This window comes from Gadus macrocephalus, chromosome 14 (assembly GCF_031168955.1).
Source record: "Gadus macrocephalus chromosome 14, ASM3116895v1".
Classification (NCBI taxonomy): Eukaryota; Metazoa; Chordata; class Actinopteri; order Gadiformes; family Gadidae; genus Gadus; species Gadus macrocephalus.
The window spans coordinates 15,308,752-15,322,101 of NC_082395.1; the positions used below are offsets into that span (position 1 = coordinate 15,308,752).

At 43.4% G+C, this 13,350-nt stretch overlaps 1 protein-coding gene across 5 annotated transcripts in view; it reads right to left on the reverse strand.

Annotated features, from left to right (window-relative positions):
- Positions 1-13,350, reverse strand: part of itga11a (integrin, alpha 11a) — a 49,206-nt gene that overhangs the window by 8,342 nt on the left and 27,514 nt on the right. For all 5 annotated transcript variants that reach the window (XR_009528907.1, XR_009528908.1, XM_060070968.1 and 2 more), the window contains exons 14-21: positions 9,268-9,471; positions 8,780-8,910; positions 7,645-7,811; positions 3,582-3,721; positions 2,419-2,529; positions 2,196-2,281; positions 1,816-2,026; positions 824-922 (exon numbers count right to left, since the gene is read on the reverse strand). Coding sequence is in view for 3 of the 5 variants with exons in the window: in XM_060070968.1 (XP_059926951.1) it covers positions 824-922; positions 1,816-2,026; positions 2,196-2,281; positions 2,419-2,529; positions 3,582-3,721; positions 7,645-7,811; positions 8,780-8,910; positions 9,268-9,471 (1,149 nt within the window). In the remaining 2 variants the exon portion in view is untranslated. The remainder of the gene's footprint in view (positions 1-823; positions 923-1,815; positions 2,027-2,195; positions 2,282-2,418; positions 2,530-3,581; positions 3,722-7,644; positions 7,812-8,779; positions 8,911-9,267; positions 9,472-13,350) is intronic.

Genomic DNA, 13,350 nt, shown 5'->3' on the forward strand with positions numbered 1-13,350 from the left:
TTGGGGGGAAGGCACAGAGAACTTCAAGGGTCAGAGTTATGCCTTGTTTCCTGTTTTGTTAAGGATAAATTCTACTCACTTCTATTCACTTCGGAAGGGGAGTTAAATAAGTGTTATTTTACGTGCAAGTGGTAAATGTTCATTGCCGATAGCTAATTGCGTAATTACAGATCCCTGCCTCAAGCAACATGTTTGGCTGAAACAAATATGAAGCGTAAGAAAATATGCCGCATTCACCCAGGTTTGAACTCCTCTGTGAGACAACGTCTCCAGTCCTCAGTGGCCCAAGCATTACATTTGTGATCTCTCTGACTTGGTCGTGGGTAGGTTCCTAAATAAAGACCCAGCCAAACAATAATATGACAGATTTGACTAATGTTCCTTCTGATCAATTAAATAAAGAGGGCTATTCAAATTAATCTGATACTCTTCTGCTTGAACTGTATATGCAATTCCCCCTGCCTCTCCTTCGCATGCTTGCTGTTTAGCTAGAAAACATATAGGCTTCATGGTGATATCAGCCATCATCACATATATTATGCATCGCCATGGTGACCCCTTGACAAGCATTAGTAATTACAGGTTCTCCGTCGCTCCTCTCCTCTCTCGTTGCATAAATGTATTCCATAGCAGATGATGGATATGTTGAAATGAACAGATGAGATAATGTATGTTATTCGCTGAAAAAGCACTTTCTATATTCAAGTTGAAAATATAACAGGTAATATTTATTCCAGTGTGTTTCAGGTCAGAGTCGCGGTGCGGACAGCCAGTGACCGTGTGGGAGTGGGTGGTGTGTGGGGGGGTTTGAGGGGGGGCTTACCTGGGTCTTGGCTCTCATGAACGGTGCACTGACATTGCAGAGCCTGACGTTCTTCAGCCGAGCCTCGTTGTGGCACTCCACACGAATGTCCGTTTTGTCCTGCATGGAGAAAAGCTCTTTAGAACCACTTGGGAACACATTCAGTCACATTCATGCGTTACAATAATATAGTGAAAGACATTAAATTCATGAGCTGCCCAGATTTATGTGCTTTTACTCTTGGCAGAAATCACCCATATTATGCAGTATTTATTCTAATGACCTGAAGGCACTGCTTTTAGTTATTTAGTTAAACACGCAGTGTATGCAGTGACTAACATTCAGATAAATGTCGTTTAGCAGCAGGTAGGGCTGAGGGGGCCTCTTGCTCAAGGACGCTTACAGGTTAGGCTGCGGACATTGGGGATCGGACCAGCACCTCTTGGCTTGGAGAGTAGACAGTCTAGCCACTATACCATCCTGCTATTCTACCTCAAAGGGATGTGTGGCCACATCCGGGTGGTGGCGTGTCGATTCGATCCAGTAATATTTAAACACAATATGTACTCTAATGTACCTGAAGTAATACCGGCTTTATCATGGTAAGACGACAGCAGGGTTAAAAAAGAATGAATGACCTAGGCCAATAAAAGTTACATTGGGACGGTTCAACTTCAACTCACCATCCCGTTAGGGCCAGTGCTAAAGAATGTGATGCGCTACATATAAAATAACGAAAGTTTAATGATAAAATGGAAATGGTTCTGGAAACGCCTCTATGTATGCATTGAGGGTCCACCTGTTGCCATATGAAACCAGGATAGTGTTGAACAGAGATGGCGGTCAACAGGAGAAAGGGATTGTTGTTTTGAGGTGTATTTGTTTAAATATATGATTAACCACGTCAAGTAACAAAAGCCATTGCTTTATGTTCTAACGATACTGGTTTTGAGCCCTGACCTACAGCAGAGTAAAACGACAGCGATGGTGGGAAGGCTGGGAGACCCCGTTACCTTGACGATGAGGCTGGAGAAGCGCAGGTTGTGTGTGTAGGAGATGTTGAGGCGAGCCCCATAGGCGTTCTCCCCTTTATTGTCCAGACGCACGTCGACCACCACCCTCCGCCGCTGGACCTCCATCACCCTGACCGCTGGGTCGGCGCCGCCGCCAGCCAGGCGCCGGCAGTAGGCGCCACTGGAGGGCAGCGGCTGCTCGCAGAACTTCCTGTGAAGGGAGACGAGGTAATGGACAGCGAAGGAGAACGAGGGCGAAGACGTGAGACGAGATGAAGGAGAGAGAGGCAACGAGACGGAGAGAAACCGAGTGTGTGTGTGTGTGTGTGTGTGTGTGTGTGTGTGTGTGTGTGTGTGTGCGTGTGCGTGTGTGTGGCTACCTGGGAGTGATCAGATCCGTGACGCTCTGCAGTGCCAGGTCAGGTATACACCGATCATCCTCATCACAGCCATTCCAGAAAGGAAGCTATAGCAGAAACACAATTTCTCTGAATTATTTTGAATACGTTATTGATCGTTTTTTGAATTTCACATTTTGAGAAGAGCCGTTCAATCAAGCCATAACATGTCAATACATTAAAGTAAAATAGCACTTTATTTTACCTCAGTCTTTGAAACAGTTGGCCAAGTGTCATCTAGGATAGGGCCTTGGTCTAGATCTTGCATCCCCACTTGTACAGCAAAGACTATAGGCCGTACATAGTCAGTAGTCTCCTAAAATACATAGCCTTGTTAAAAGAGTTCACAAAATGTTACATAAGTGCACTAGGCCTTGTCCATGGAACTTATTAGCACATATTGTTTCTACATTTAGAAACATTGGTTAACATTTTGAATAACTGCAACATTAAAGCATAAATAAAGCATTAGCAAAAAGCGGATTCCTCATTTATGAAGCATTGCTCATTCATTACTGCTCATTAGTAAGCTGTTCATAATCAGTTATCAATTATTATCAAGATAATTTGATAGTGGTTTATAAGATAATTTCTAAAGGGTAGGTTAATGATTTACTATATATAAGTAATGCTTTATGAACACTTAATATTGCTGACCTTCCTGAATAGTTTAAGTAGTTAGAAAGCAAGGATTTTGAGTGAGCTTATCTAAACTATTTTTGCCTTCCTAAGCATTCATAAACGACATGTAAAGGCTGGATCATTAGATTCAGGTAGTTAAAATGCATTAGTTAAGTCCTTTTTGTGAGCTCATCTTATGTGAGGACTATCTATGCCTTACTTAGCAATTATAGTTTACATCTAAATGCTGGAAGTGCCTCAAGCACCATTGCAGCAGATTAGGGCATATATAGTCATCACAAGAATAACTCACACAAGAAGTGTAACTAATGTTTTCTAAATACCTGACCTTATTATGAATTGCATCAATATTTGGAGTTCATCTTGCATTATTACTACGTTCAATATTTAGCAAATCCTCAACTTATTTTTTTTTATAATGTCTCGGAACAATGCTTTATAATGCTGAATTCACTAGTACACGTGTTGTTAAGTACAGTTTGTAGCATGTCAACACAACATGCAATCAGAACACAGCAATCGTCTTTTCTAAACAATACATTATTTACTCAAATCGATAAGCTGAAGAGTGAGAAAAAGATCAGTTCACTGTAATCAGGGTTAGCTAATTACTTTCAACTGGCGTTGAATGCCTGCAAATGATGCTTTCTGGTGGTTGCCCAACACTGGAAGGGTAAATGCGGTTAGATAATAAGTGGTAAGGGTTAGAAAGGGTGGTCCCCTTACCAACACATGGAAGTAGATGTGTTCACAGGTCTCTTTCCCAGGAAGCAGGGTCAGGTTCTGAGGTTGCAGCTTTTCCAGGCTGTCCATAATGGCGCGGGGGTTGAAACGACGCTCCGCAATAGAGACGTTGTATTTGATCGCTAATTGGCAACAAAAAGAGAAAAAATAAGTAAATGCATAACTTTTTATCATACCATTCTTTATTCATAAAACAATAATAATAAAAATATACTGTATATTACTCTAAATTCTTTCTCACTTCTTTACTCAGGCCTTTTGTATGTATTTGCTGTTATCATTGTGGAATTTTTACCACTAGAATGGTAGGCTGTCTGAACTGGCACTGTTCTCAACGGAACTGTTCAAAGTGAATGAACTGTTGACTTTGAATGCAAAGGGACACGTCATAGGCAGGGCCATAATGATGTCCACTTTAGTGCCAAACCAGCAGCAAAACTATTGTGGGCCCAACCCAGTAGCACGATTGTCCGTGCTCTGACTGGGATACGATTGAAGACATTCAAGAAATTCAGCCTTGGTGCAGAATTACAGCCACTACGAGCCAGTCCCACAATGTGCTTTCAACAAACGTTCAGTTTTTTTAGAGGCGGGTCAAGGTAGAGGGTGGGGGTGTGGCCCTGAGCAGCTTGCGGCCACGGTAGCATGCGTTAGTTTTTACAGTGGATGCATCACAATGTCTCGAATATCATCCGGAGGCCACACAGCTTTTGGCCGTGTTGTGTAAATATTCTAGCACACTCCAGGTGCTCTGGCGGGAGACCTGGAGCTCTATATCTAAATATTATGAATCTCAAACGACTGCTTTGGGTTCTTCGACGTCTCTGGTTCCTCCACTTCCACGTCAATCTGAAGTACAGACTGAGCGGCGAAATGGAGAAGAAAGGGATTGCTGCAGTTTGCGGACTCCCGGGACTTCCACAACGAGACTCGTATTGGGGGTTATTGTTTGCGGACTCCCGGAACTTCAACAACGAGACTCGTAGTGGGGGTTATCTCGGCAGCGGTGGAGTACCATCGCCGACATGGAGGAGATAGGGATTGTTGCTCGGGATTATGGTGCTATGCGTCATAACACCAACCGCAGATCGGTTATCCAAATTAACAAAGTAGTGTACAACACTTGTGTTACAGTGTGCATATTCAAATACACACATGTGGAGCTGTCACGGTCTGAGCTCATTGTCTCATTGGCGGGCCAAATTCCCTCATTTTGGCGGGCCAAAACGACTACGTTTTCTGTCGTACAATAATGTAGTTATAGTACATTTTGGTGTGGGACTGGGTTTAAGGGACGTGGTTGGTTTCAGTTTCTGTGGAAGTCTGCTGCAATAATTGGAAGAATCAGATTGTTGTTTTGACGTATCCATATCTAGAGGGTAGATAACTAGATAACACTTCTTAAGTACACTCCCATTCAAAATGCATGGGTTAACATTTCTTTCTGTGTAGCACGAAAAAGTCTGAGAAACACTCCAATTCCAAATTTATGGGTTTACATTTCGTTCTGTTTGGCACGAAAGAAGTCGGACAATCGTGCTCTGGAAAAGGATTCAATAGAATATCGTGTGATACTGGGTGTGTTGGCAACACTTTAATGAAGCCTTAAAGGGAACATATTATGAAAACAACACTTTTCCTTGGATTTGGGGTGTTGTTTTGGGTCTCTGGCGCTCCAACACGCATACAAACTTTGAAAAAAGTCTGTACATTAATTTTTGAGTGAGATATGCATTTCTGAAAGTACCCCGCCTACTGTTACCAAACGAGCGAGTCCGTTTCGGTGCCCCCTCCCTCCTACGTAGGAAGGGGGGGACATGAATATTGCCTCCCACTTCCCCACACCCCTCCATTAGGAGCACAGCTACGATTTTGTGGACCAGTGGACGAGCAGCTCCGGCAAGGGAAAACACCATAATACGTCTCCTTTAGGAAATCAAGGTGCTTTGAACCTTTCTCTGCCAAATGACATGCAGCTGACACTTGACATTATGGGACAATATCAAGTAAAACTATTTCAATAAATCATTGATTGGTAAAATAGGATTCTCAAATGCCTTTTAAATGCCAGATAAAGTGCTTAAAAGCTAGACGTGTCATCTAATGGGGCACTGTGAATCCCTTTCCAACTCTTACGATAAGAGTATATAAATGCAATGAACTTCACCTTAAGTTGTTCCATACTTAATCACCTAGTTCGCTGCATGACTGTGAGGTGTGCAGGTGATGGTTGAAGGCAATATGGAGTGTATAAAACAAGGCATTCGTCCTAGGTCAGACATTAAGGATTTGGAGAATTAGGACAGCACTTCAGATTAACCATCCCTGTGTTACTGATAATGGCCACAGAGAACATCCCCTGCCAGTTTGCTGTTCAATTTACACATAATAAAGTCAACGTTTGTACTTCTTTGATGCTTAAAAAGCTTTTAACCGAGAGGACATTGGTATGAGGTAAGTAGGTGCTTTATGGAGACTGTAGTTTCAGTTCATATACCAGAGAGAGCCGACAAACAGCACATCTGCCATTCATTACCAGACAGACAGACAAGCTTGCGCACACACACACACACACACACACACACACACACACACACACACACACACACACACACACACACACACACACACACACACACACACACACACACACACACACACACACACACACACGGCTAACAAGGGGAAAATGAAATGAATCCACTGGATATGGCCACAGAGGAAAAGATAACACCCCCCATCCCCCTCCCCACATACACACACTCGTCTCATGGATTTCATCAAGATGTTGAGTCGACGGGGGTTAACTGGAAACGCGAATGAAACCTAAGCGCCGTCCCATCTCCATTCTATTCAAACAAACAGGGAGCAGAGAGTCCCCTGCAGGTGTGGTCCACGGCCACAGGCAGCGGCACCCAATCTGCTTCCAACAGGGACACCTGCACGGCCCACATCAGTATAGTCTCCCAGTTATTAAACCATAATAATAAACCACTCATTTAAAGGTGCTGTGTGTTAGATTCAACAGCTTCTTTTTGAATGTAGATATCCATGAGACAAATGCTCAACCAAATCTCTTGTTTGACTGTAGGCCGCTTCCAACTCATTTCTGACCAATCAAGGCATCTCTTCCCTGATCGGGGAATCTCTATCTTGCCTGTCAATCACTTGCGTGCAGACAGCGTTACCCTCTCAACGGCGTCTAAACATAAGGGAGGGAGGGAGGGAGGGAGCCGAAAATACTGTTCTCTTCTGCTCTTTTCAAAACTTTCGACCAGAGGAATAATCATGCTGTACAAATGTGAGTAATTCCACTGTTATTGTATGCAGACGGCCCGGTCTTCCTGTCATCTCTTAGATTCCATGCACAGTTGTGGGTCCATCGTCAGTAATGGGGTAAGAGTGTAAACATAGATGGAGTTCTTCAATGCAGACCTATGTGACTTAATCTGATCTTCTTTTAACCAGATCCTAATTCTAGTAAGGAGTGGTGTACACCTCTTTCTGGAGGGATTGAGTGGCTATCTTGTTCAGTAGCAAGAAGTGTAAATTGGGTTGAAATCCGTCCTCATGGCCATCCCGTTTGGCTGTAATGCCATGCTTGGATAGATGAACACGTACAGATCAATCATAGTTTGCAATGCACAAGTCCAGTCCACCTGAATAAAGATGAGATGCCAATAACAAGAAAATCTGCTTATATGGTGCGATAGCTTTTCTAACACAGAATCAATCCCTCTAAAGTCATATATGATGTCAATGCCAAATTACAACCACATTTCTTGCAAAAAATAAATGAATATCAGTTGCACCTTTGATATAATAACGATACCCTCCCTAACCCTATTCAGGGAGGGTTCCCTTTAAATCTGTAAAACACTGAATTAAACATCACAAGGGACATGTGTTGGAGAGAATACGTTTCAGACTAAATTCCACATTGTCCCTGCTCTTGGGCATCGGTGCAAATAGGCTGCTTTAAAATTGTACAGGCAAGGGAGTGAGGGGCTAGGAGGGGGGAGGGGGCTGGATTAATGTTTCTTACCGATTTCCTGCGTGGGATTTAAGGCCGTTCTGCCGGTGACATTGAGACAAACAATGGCCGACATGCAGGTCACATCTTTGCCACCTCTCTGGCAGTCCTTCACGAAGATGTTCACCTTGTTGGGCTCGAACCTGATGTTGGCATTGATCCTCACCACGCTGCGTGACCTGTTGATCAATAGCCGGGTTGGTTATGCTACCATCATGTCCGTCCATTATGTCACCCATTGCACTCCTAACCCTCCCTTGAGAACCTTCCCTTTTTTCTTGTTTTCTTGCATGATATTTAAGGGACTTGCTCCTTCTTTCCTCCTTTTCTTTGGGGGCTAAGCTTATGGGGGGGGGGGGGGGGGGGTACAGACTGTACCTGTGATTAAAGGGACTGCATGGGAAATGTTGACATGCATAAATCGTTTCAAGCATTTAACATGTTTTCCATTTCACAAAATAATTAGCCCTTCCCCGACAGCCTGTGGAGGGTTGAATTCAGAGGGGTCAGAAATAATAATGAATTTCTGCTTCGGACAGGTAGTCCCTTTAAGAACTACACATATAATTGACTTGACTTCAATCAGGTTTATCAGTGGGAATGTTCACAATATGGTAGGAGATTAAGACTTCCCATATCTTTAGTTATTAATTGACTCAATGTATTGGCAAAAGCCATAGCAAAGGTGTTAGATAAGAGGTAGTGAGGCAGCGCTTGTGGGAAATGGAGGTCCTATCTTTGGACAGAGATAAGCTAAATACACAAGCATTTATCACAATTTATTCAGACTTTTTTTAATTGATCTATTAACTTGCATACCAAAACACATACCACCGGGTTATATTGTAGGCCAACAATACGTTACTTTATGTTACGTTTAGTTCAAGGCCAACTCTGTATGGCACACCCTGGATGGATCAACAATCAAGGAGTCTCTTCTATTGCTTCTATATATCAAACGCAATAGCCACCACACACACACACACACACACACACACACACACACACACACACACACACACACACACACACACACACACACACACACACACACACACACACACACACACACACACACACACACACACGCACACACACTAGCTCCATCCCGATGTGCCGTGGTCGGATTTAAAGGGGCAGTACCAACCAGAGAAGAATGGCAGCACCATAGGAGCCCACGGCCAGGTCCACCAGCCCGTCCTCGTTCATGTCCATCCTCCCGTGGATGTTCTGGCCAAAGTAGCGCAGGCCGGCTGCCAGGTCAGCAGCCGCTATCCTCTGGACCGCAGCAGAGAGGGAGAGGGCAGGACGAACACATTACTCTGAATATCCCGTCCTCCTGCCCAGTATCGCCAAGAGGATGTCCACGGGGAAAAGGGAGCGTTGTACTATAATATTACTTGAATTACTACTGGTGTTATTTGTTTGAACAGCGTTCATTAATGGTTTCAGAGCTTATGAACTCCATGATAATGACATTCAATCATATGCTGTGAATGTTTACAGCCACTACCGTTGAGTTTATAAACCTCCACTACATTTGGACTGTGCCTCTCCATAAACAAACCCAAATAAGTCCTGGTAGTTAGAACTTCCACCCAGCACCATCGCTCAGAGTGATTATGATGAACTTACCTGTTTGTATTTGCGAAGGATGCGATTCTGCTGGCTGAAGAAGAGATAGATGGCCCCCTTGTGGTCGTCCTCTAGGGGGGCTCCCACCACCAGGTCATTGAATCCGTCCCCGTTGAGGTCAGGGACAGGGGCCAGCGATGAGCCAAAGCGAGCATTCTGTCCACCGTTGTGGATCTCCAGCGCACCCTCAAGGATGAACCGGTTCTGAGGGAGGGAGGAAGGGAGAAACGAGACAGAGTGCAGAAAAATGTAACACAGTTACTATGACTTGTCTAATCGAACCTGAAAAATAAACATGGAAAGGGCGTTTTAAAAAAGTTATTTCAAATTGACCAGTCCCATGATCTATGCTACCTCCATTCGAACTTATGGGAGAAAATGACTGAGGTTAAAAGAAACTATGAGAAACATCTTGCCCACATGATTGACACCTGTATGGAAAAAGGCAGAGTTAATCAAGGGCCCTGTTCCAAGGGAATTCCATGTGTCGTTTATGACACATGGAGACACCTCCAGATAGCCCTCTGTGAGGAGCCCCTTATCTCATCATTCATTAGAGCTGGCCCTGGGGTCTCCGGTGAGGTGACTGCTGAAGCAGTGATCCCTCTTCAGTCAATGAACTCAGTCCAATTCTCAGTTCACTTAGATATTAAGGTTATATAGGTATATAAGTATATCTTGTAAGTATTGTTACAATTAAAGCTAAACGTTAAACACTTTATTAATATATTATCTGGCCCATTTGAAGGAAAGGTCAACAAATGCCTACATCCTGAGGGACATTAACACGTGTCACTCATTCACACTGTTTGCCTTTCAACAACTAACACTGAGGCCCCGTCCACACAGAGCCAAAACGGGTGAGGACGATCCGGTTTAGTTTTATGCGGTTCAGGAATATCTCCGTAAAGATGGAGTCATTGCGAAACCGCATCGAGCTCTAGAAACGCTGTAGTAAATATTCAAGGAGCTGGTTCTCCACAGAAAGAAGTGGAGCGCATCAAGCCTGCGCGCATACAGCCTGCGCGCTGTATACAAACATTCAGTCATGAGGAGAGTCAACCTTTTAAATTGAGCAGATTCAGCAGAAATACTTTTTAATGTACAGTTAGTAATACAATTTATCACGGAGCTTTATTTAAAGCTACAAAAATAATACAAATAAAATAATAAATAGAAAATTCAACGCAACTCTGACGTCGCCCAGCTGGTGGGGGGGCGATGACGTCAGCGTCTGCGTTTCAGGCGTCCACACGAATCCTAACACGAGAGCGCATAGGTCCGGATAGATTTGAAACCACCCTGGGACCTGGTTTCAGAAAAGAGTGTTTTCGGCCACCGGGTCCACCGGATCCTTCTGGACGGTCGGCCCAAACGCACAAGACTTATGCGGTTTCACCTAAAAATTGGCTCTGTGTGGAAGTGTGAGTGTCATGTAAACGCACTGAAGTCAGTCATTGCGTTTACATGCACCGCTTAATCCGATTACAGCCATAGTTCGACTATACATGGTGGTGAGAAAATCTATTAATTGGCCGAAGCATGTCATACCCCGGTACGATAGGTGGCGCTGTACCCATTTCAACTAGTGGTAATAGAGCCACTGGCTGACCTCTTTAGATCACCAGCAACAACTAACTCATTCGAGAAAGATGTCTTCAGTAGACAGCTGTCAGTTCAAGTCCATGTCATTTCTCCGACACTCCATGGATCCGACCTCTCAATAACCCGAAATACTCCCATTGGTGCCCAGTAGTCCGACGTCCCTTGATTTAGAAAAAAATAAACCCTTTACTCCGACATCCCATGTTCCAACTATATGGGTTTTTGTGGAACACCTCCAATAATCGAATATCTGAATCAACAACATCACGTGAAATTACTTTTCTCTAGCCTATTAACACATTTCAATGTTGCATGCCATGTGACTGTCTGCCAGGGCTCCGACGCAGTCTTTCAGATTCATTATATCTGAGAATAACGCCGTCAGTTCGGCCGCGCAATGAATGAATAAAGATCGTAAACACATCGGAAGAAAAAAATATATATTTTGACATATGTGCCTGAAGTTACTACTTTACAACCTTGTTGATGACCAACATCACACGGATGAAAACAATCTTTTCACATCCGTTTTCCTTGGCAGCATTTCAGGAATTTCGCCCTATTAATGTACTCATTGCAAAAGCGCATCTAGCTGTAGAAACGCTACATAATCCAGGCCTACGCGTGGCACTGATTCTCCACCAAAAAAAGAAGAAGATGAGGCGGAGCATGCGCATCAAGCCTGCGCCCTGTATACAAACATACAGATGAGGAGGACAGAACCAACATCTGCAGTTTTACCCAAACTTGTCAATTGGGCAGAAACTACATTTTAATGTACAGTTAGCAATTCAATTAGACGGAAAGCTCACCTTGGGAGGGCGGGCAACGACATCATCGTTTGCGTATGGCGTCCCAATCCTAACACGAAAACGCAGGGAGACGTTTTTCTCTTTTTCTCTATTTCACCCTGTGACCTAGTTTCAAAAAAGTGTGTTTGCAGGAACCTAAAACGCCGGGTCCATCTGGACGGTCGGCCCAAATGTGAAAGACTTGCTTTTTTACACAAAAATCGTTTTCGTATGGACAGGGCCTTAATCTCTCCAACCTAGTCCTTCTCAACCTCAACAATCTCAGTATCAAAGTGGACAAGTGCTCGGGACATCTTTCATAAAACCAGATATAAACACTCCAAGGACCCCGTGCACAACTCTCATAACCTGGTCATCATGCGCACATACAAACTCAGCATATTGGCCATAAACACGACCAATATGTTCAGACTACAGAGAGGTCTCACAACAAGAAGATAAAATAAGTCTATCAAGCTGGCACATATGGTCAGGAGATGAGTTCAGGTTGTGGGTGCGTTATGACTCCTTGTTCCATGGCTTACCTCAGGGTTTCAGCTGACGGAAGAGTCTTCTCTTGAAATCAATTCCTTTAAACAACTGCTCTGACTGCTGTCCTGAACTCTTTAGCAGCTATCAAACTCAGCTGTTTGTTTTTCCTCATTGCATTTCTTCTCAGTCTGCTAATCATTCGCTACATCAATATACAAAAGCCATGAAAGCCGGAGATCAAATGAGCTTCTAGCCTGCTTTATATTCCTTTGTTTTCAACCAGAGATTATAGGAAATCTTTAATTTTACGGTCTTTCACTGTGATTCTAAAAGCTATTCTGAGCTGTTGCTGAATCAAAGGAAAATCGCTGGATTTCCAGAAAGATGTTCTTATTGCATGTCCAACATAAAGCGACTTTGGGGGATGTGGTGGGATAGTAAACCTCTGAAGAATGAAGTTGTATTTGAAATTAGAATCCTATGCGTGTGACTGTGGAAATTTATTTTCTACTTGGTGTTCCAATTATTGATTCAAAAATAGTTCTGTTTCAGCCTATAAAGTATAAATAATAGCTATGATTTGAAAGGAAACTGCTGATGCAGAGAGCGAACTGATCTGATGGTTGTGTGGTCAAGCGAGACATCGAGGTTGACCACACAAGATAGCGTGTTGAGTAATTTGTTCTGCCTCAGGCAGATTGACAACGTGGGGAGAATATCACCATCACTTCATGAGTTCCCATGAGTAAATAAAAAAGGTTAGCCTCTCGAATGAAATTTTGCGTATTCAAAGTTTACACATGAGGATTACAGCAGCCTTGAAGTATTTAAACGAGAAAAGCTAGTTTTACTCATCCATGTTCCATGAGAAATGGCAAATATTTATTAATCATGATGCAGGCATTAGTGCAACAACCTCCACTTTGATATGGACATTGTAATAATTTGAATAATCAATCTTTATCGGTGATCATTGTTGCCCATCGTTTCTTTGCTTTTGGAGTCCTTGTATTTTCATGCAAGTATCCTTGTATAGTTCTGCTTGTCAGTCTGTGTCTGCAGGAGAACTAAATACTGTGGACTGTACTGGCAGTACAGTGACGAGAGTATCCCAGCAGCTGGTCTGCTCTATCGAGCCAACGTTGGGAGTATTTTGAAACCTGAAGAATAATGGAGCAGGTCAACTGACAGTCAT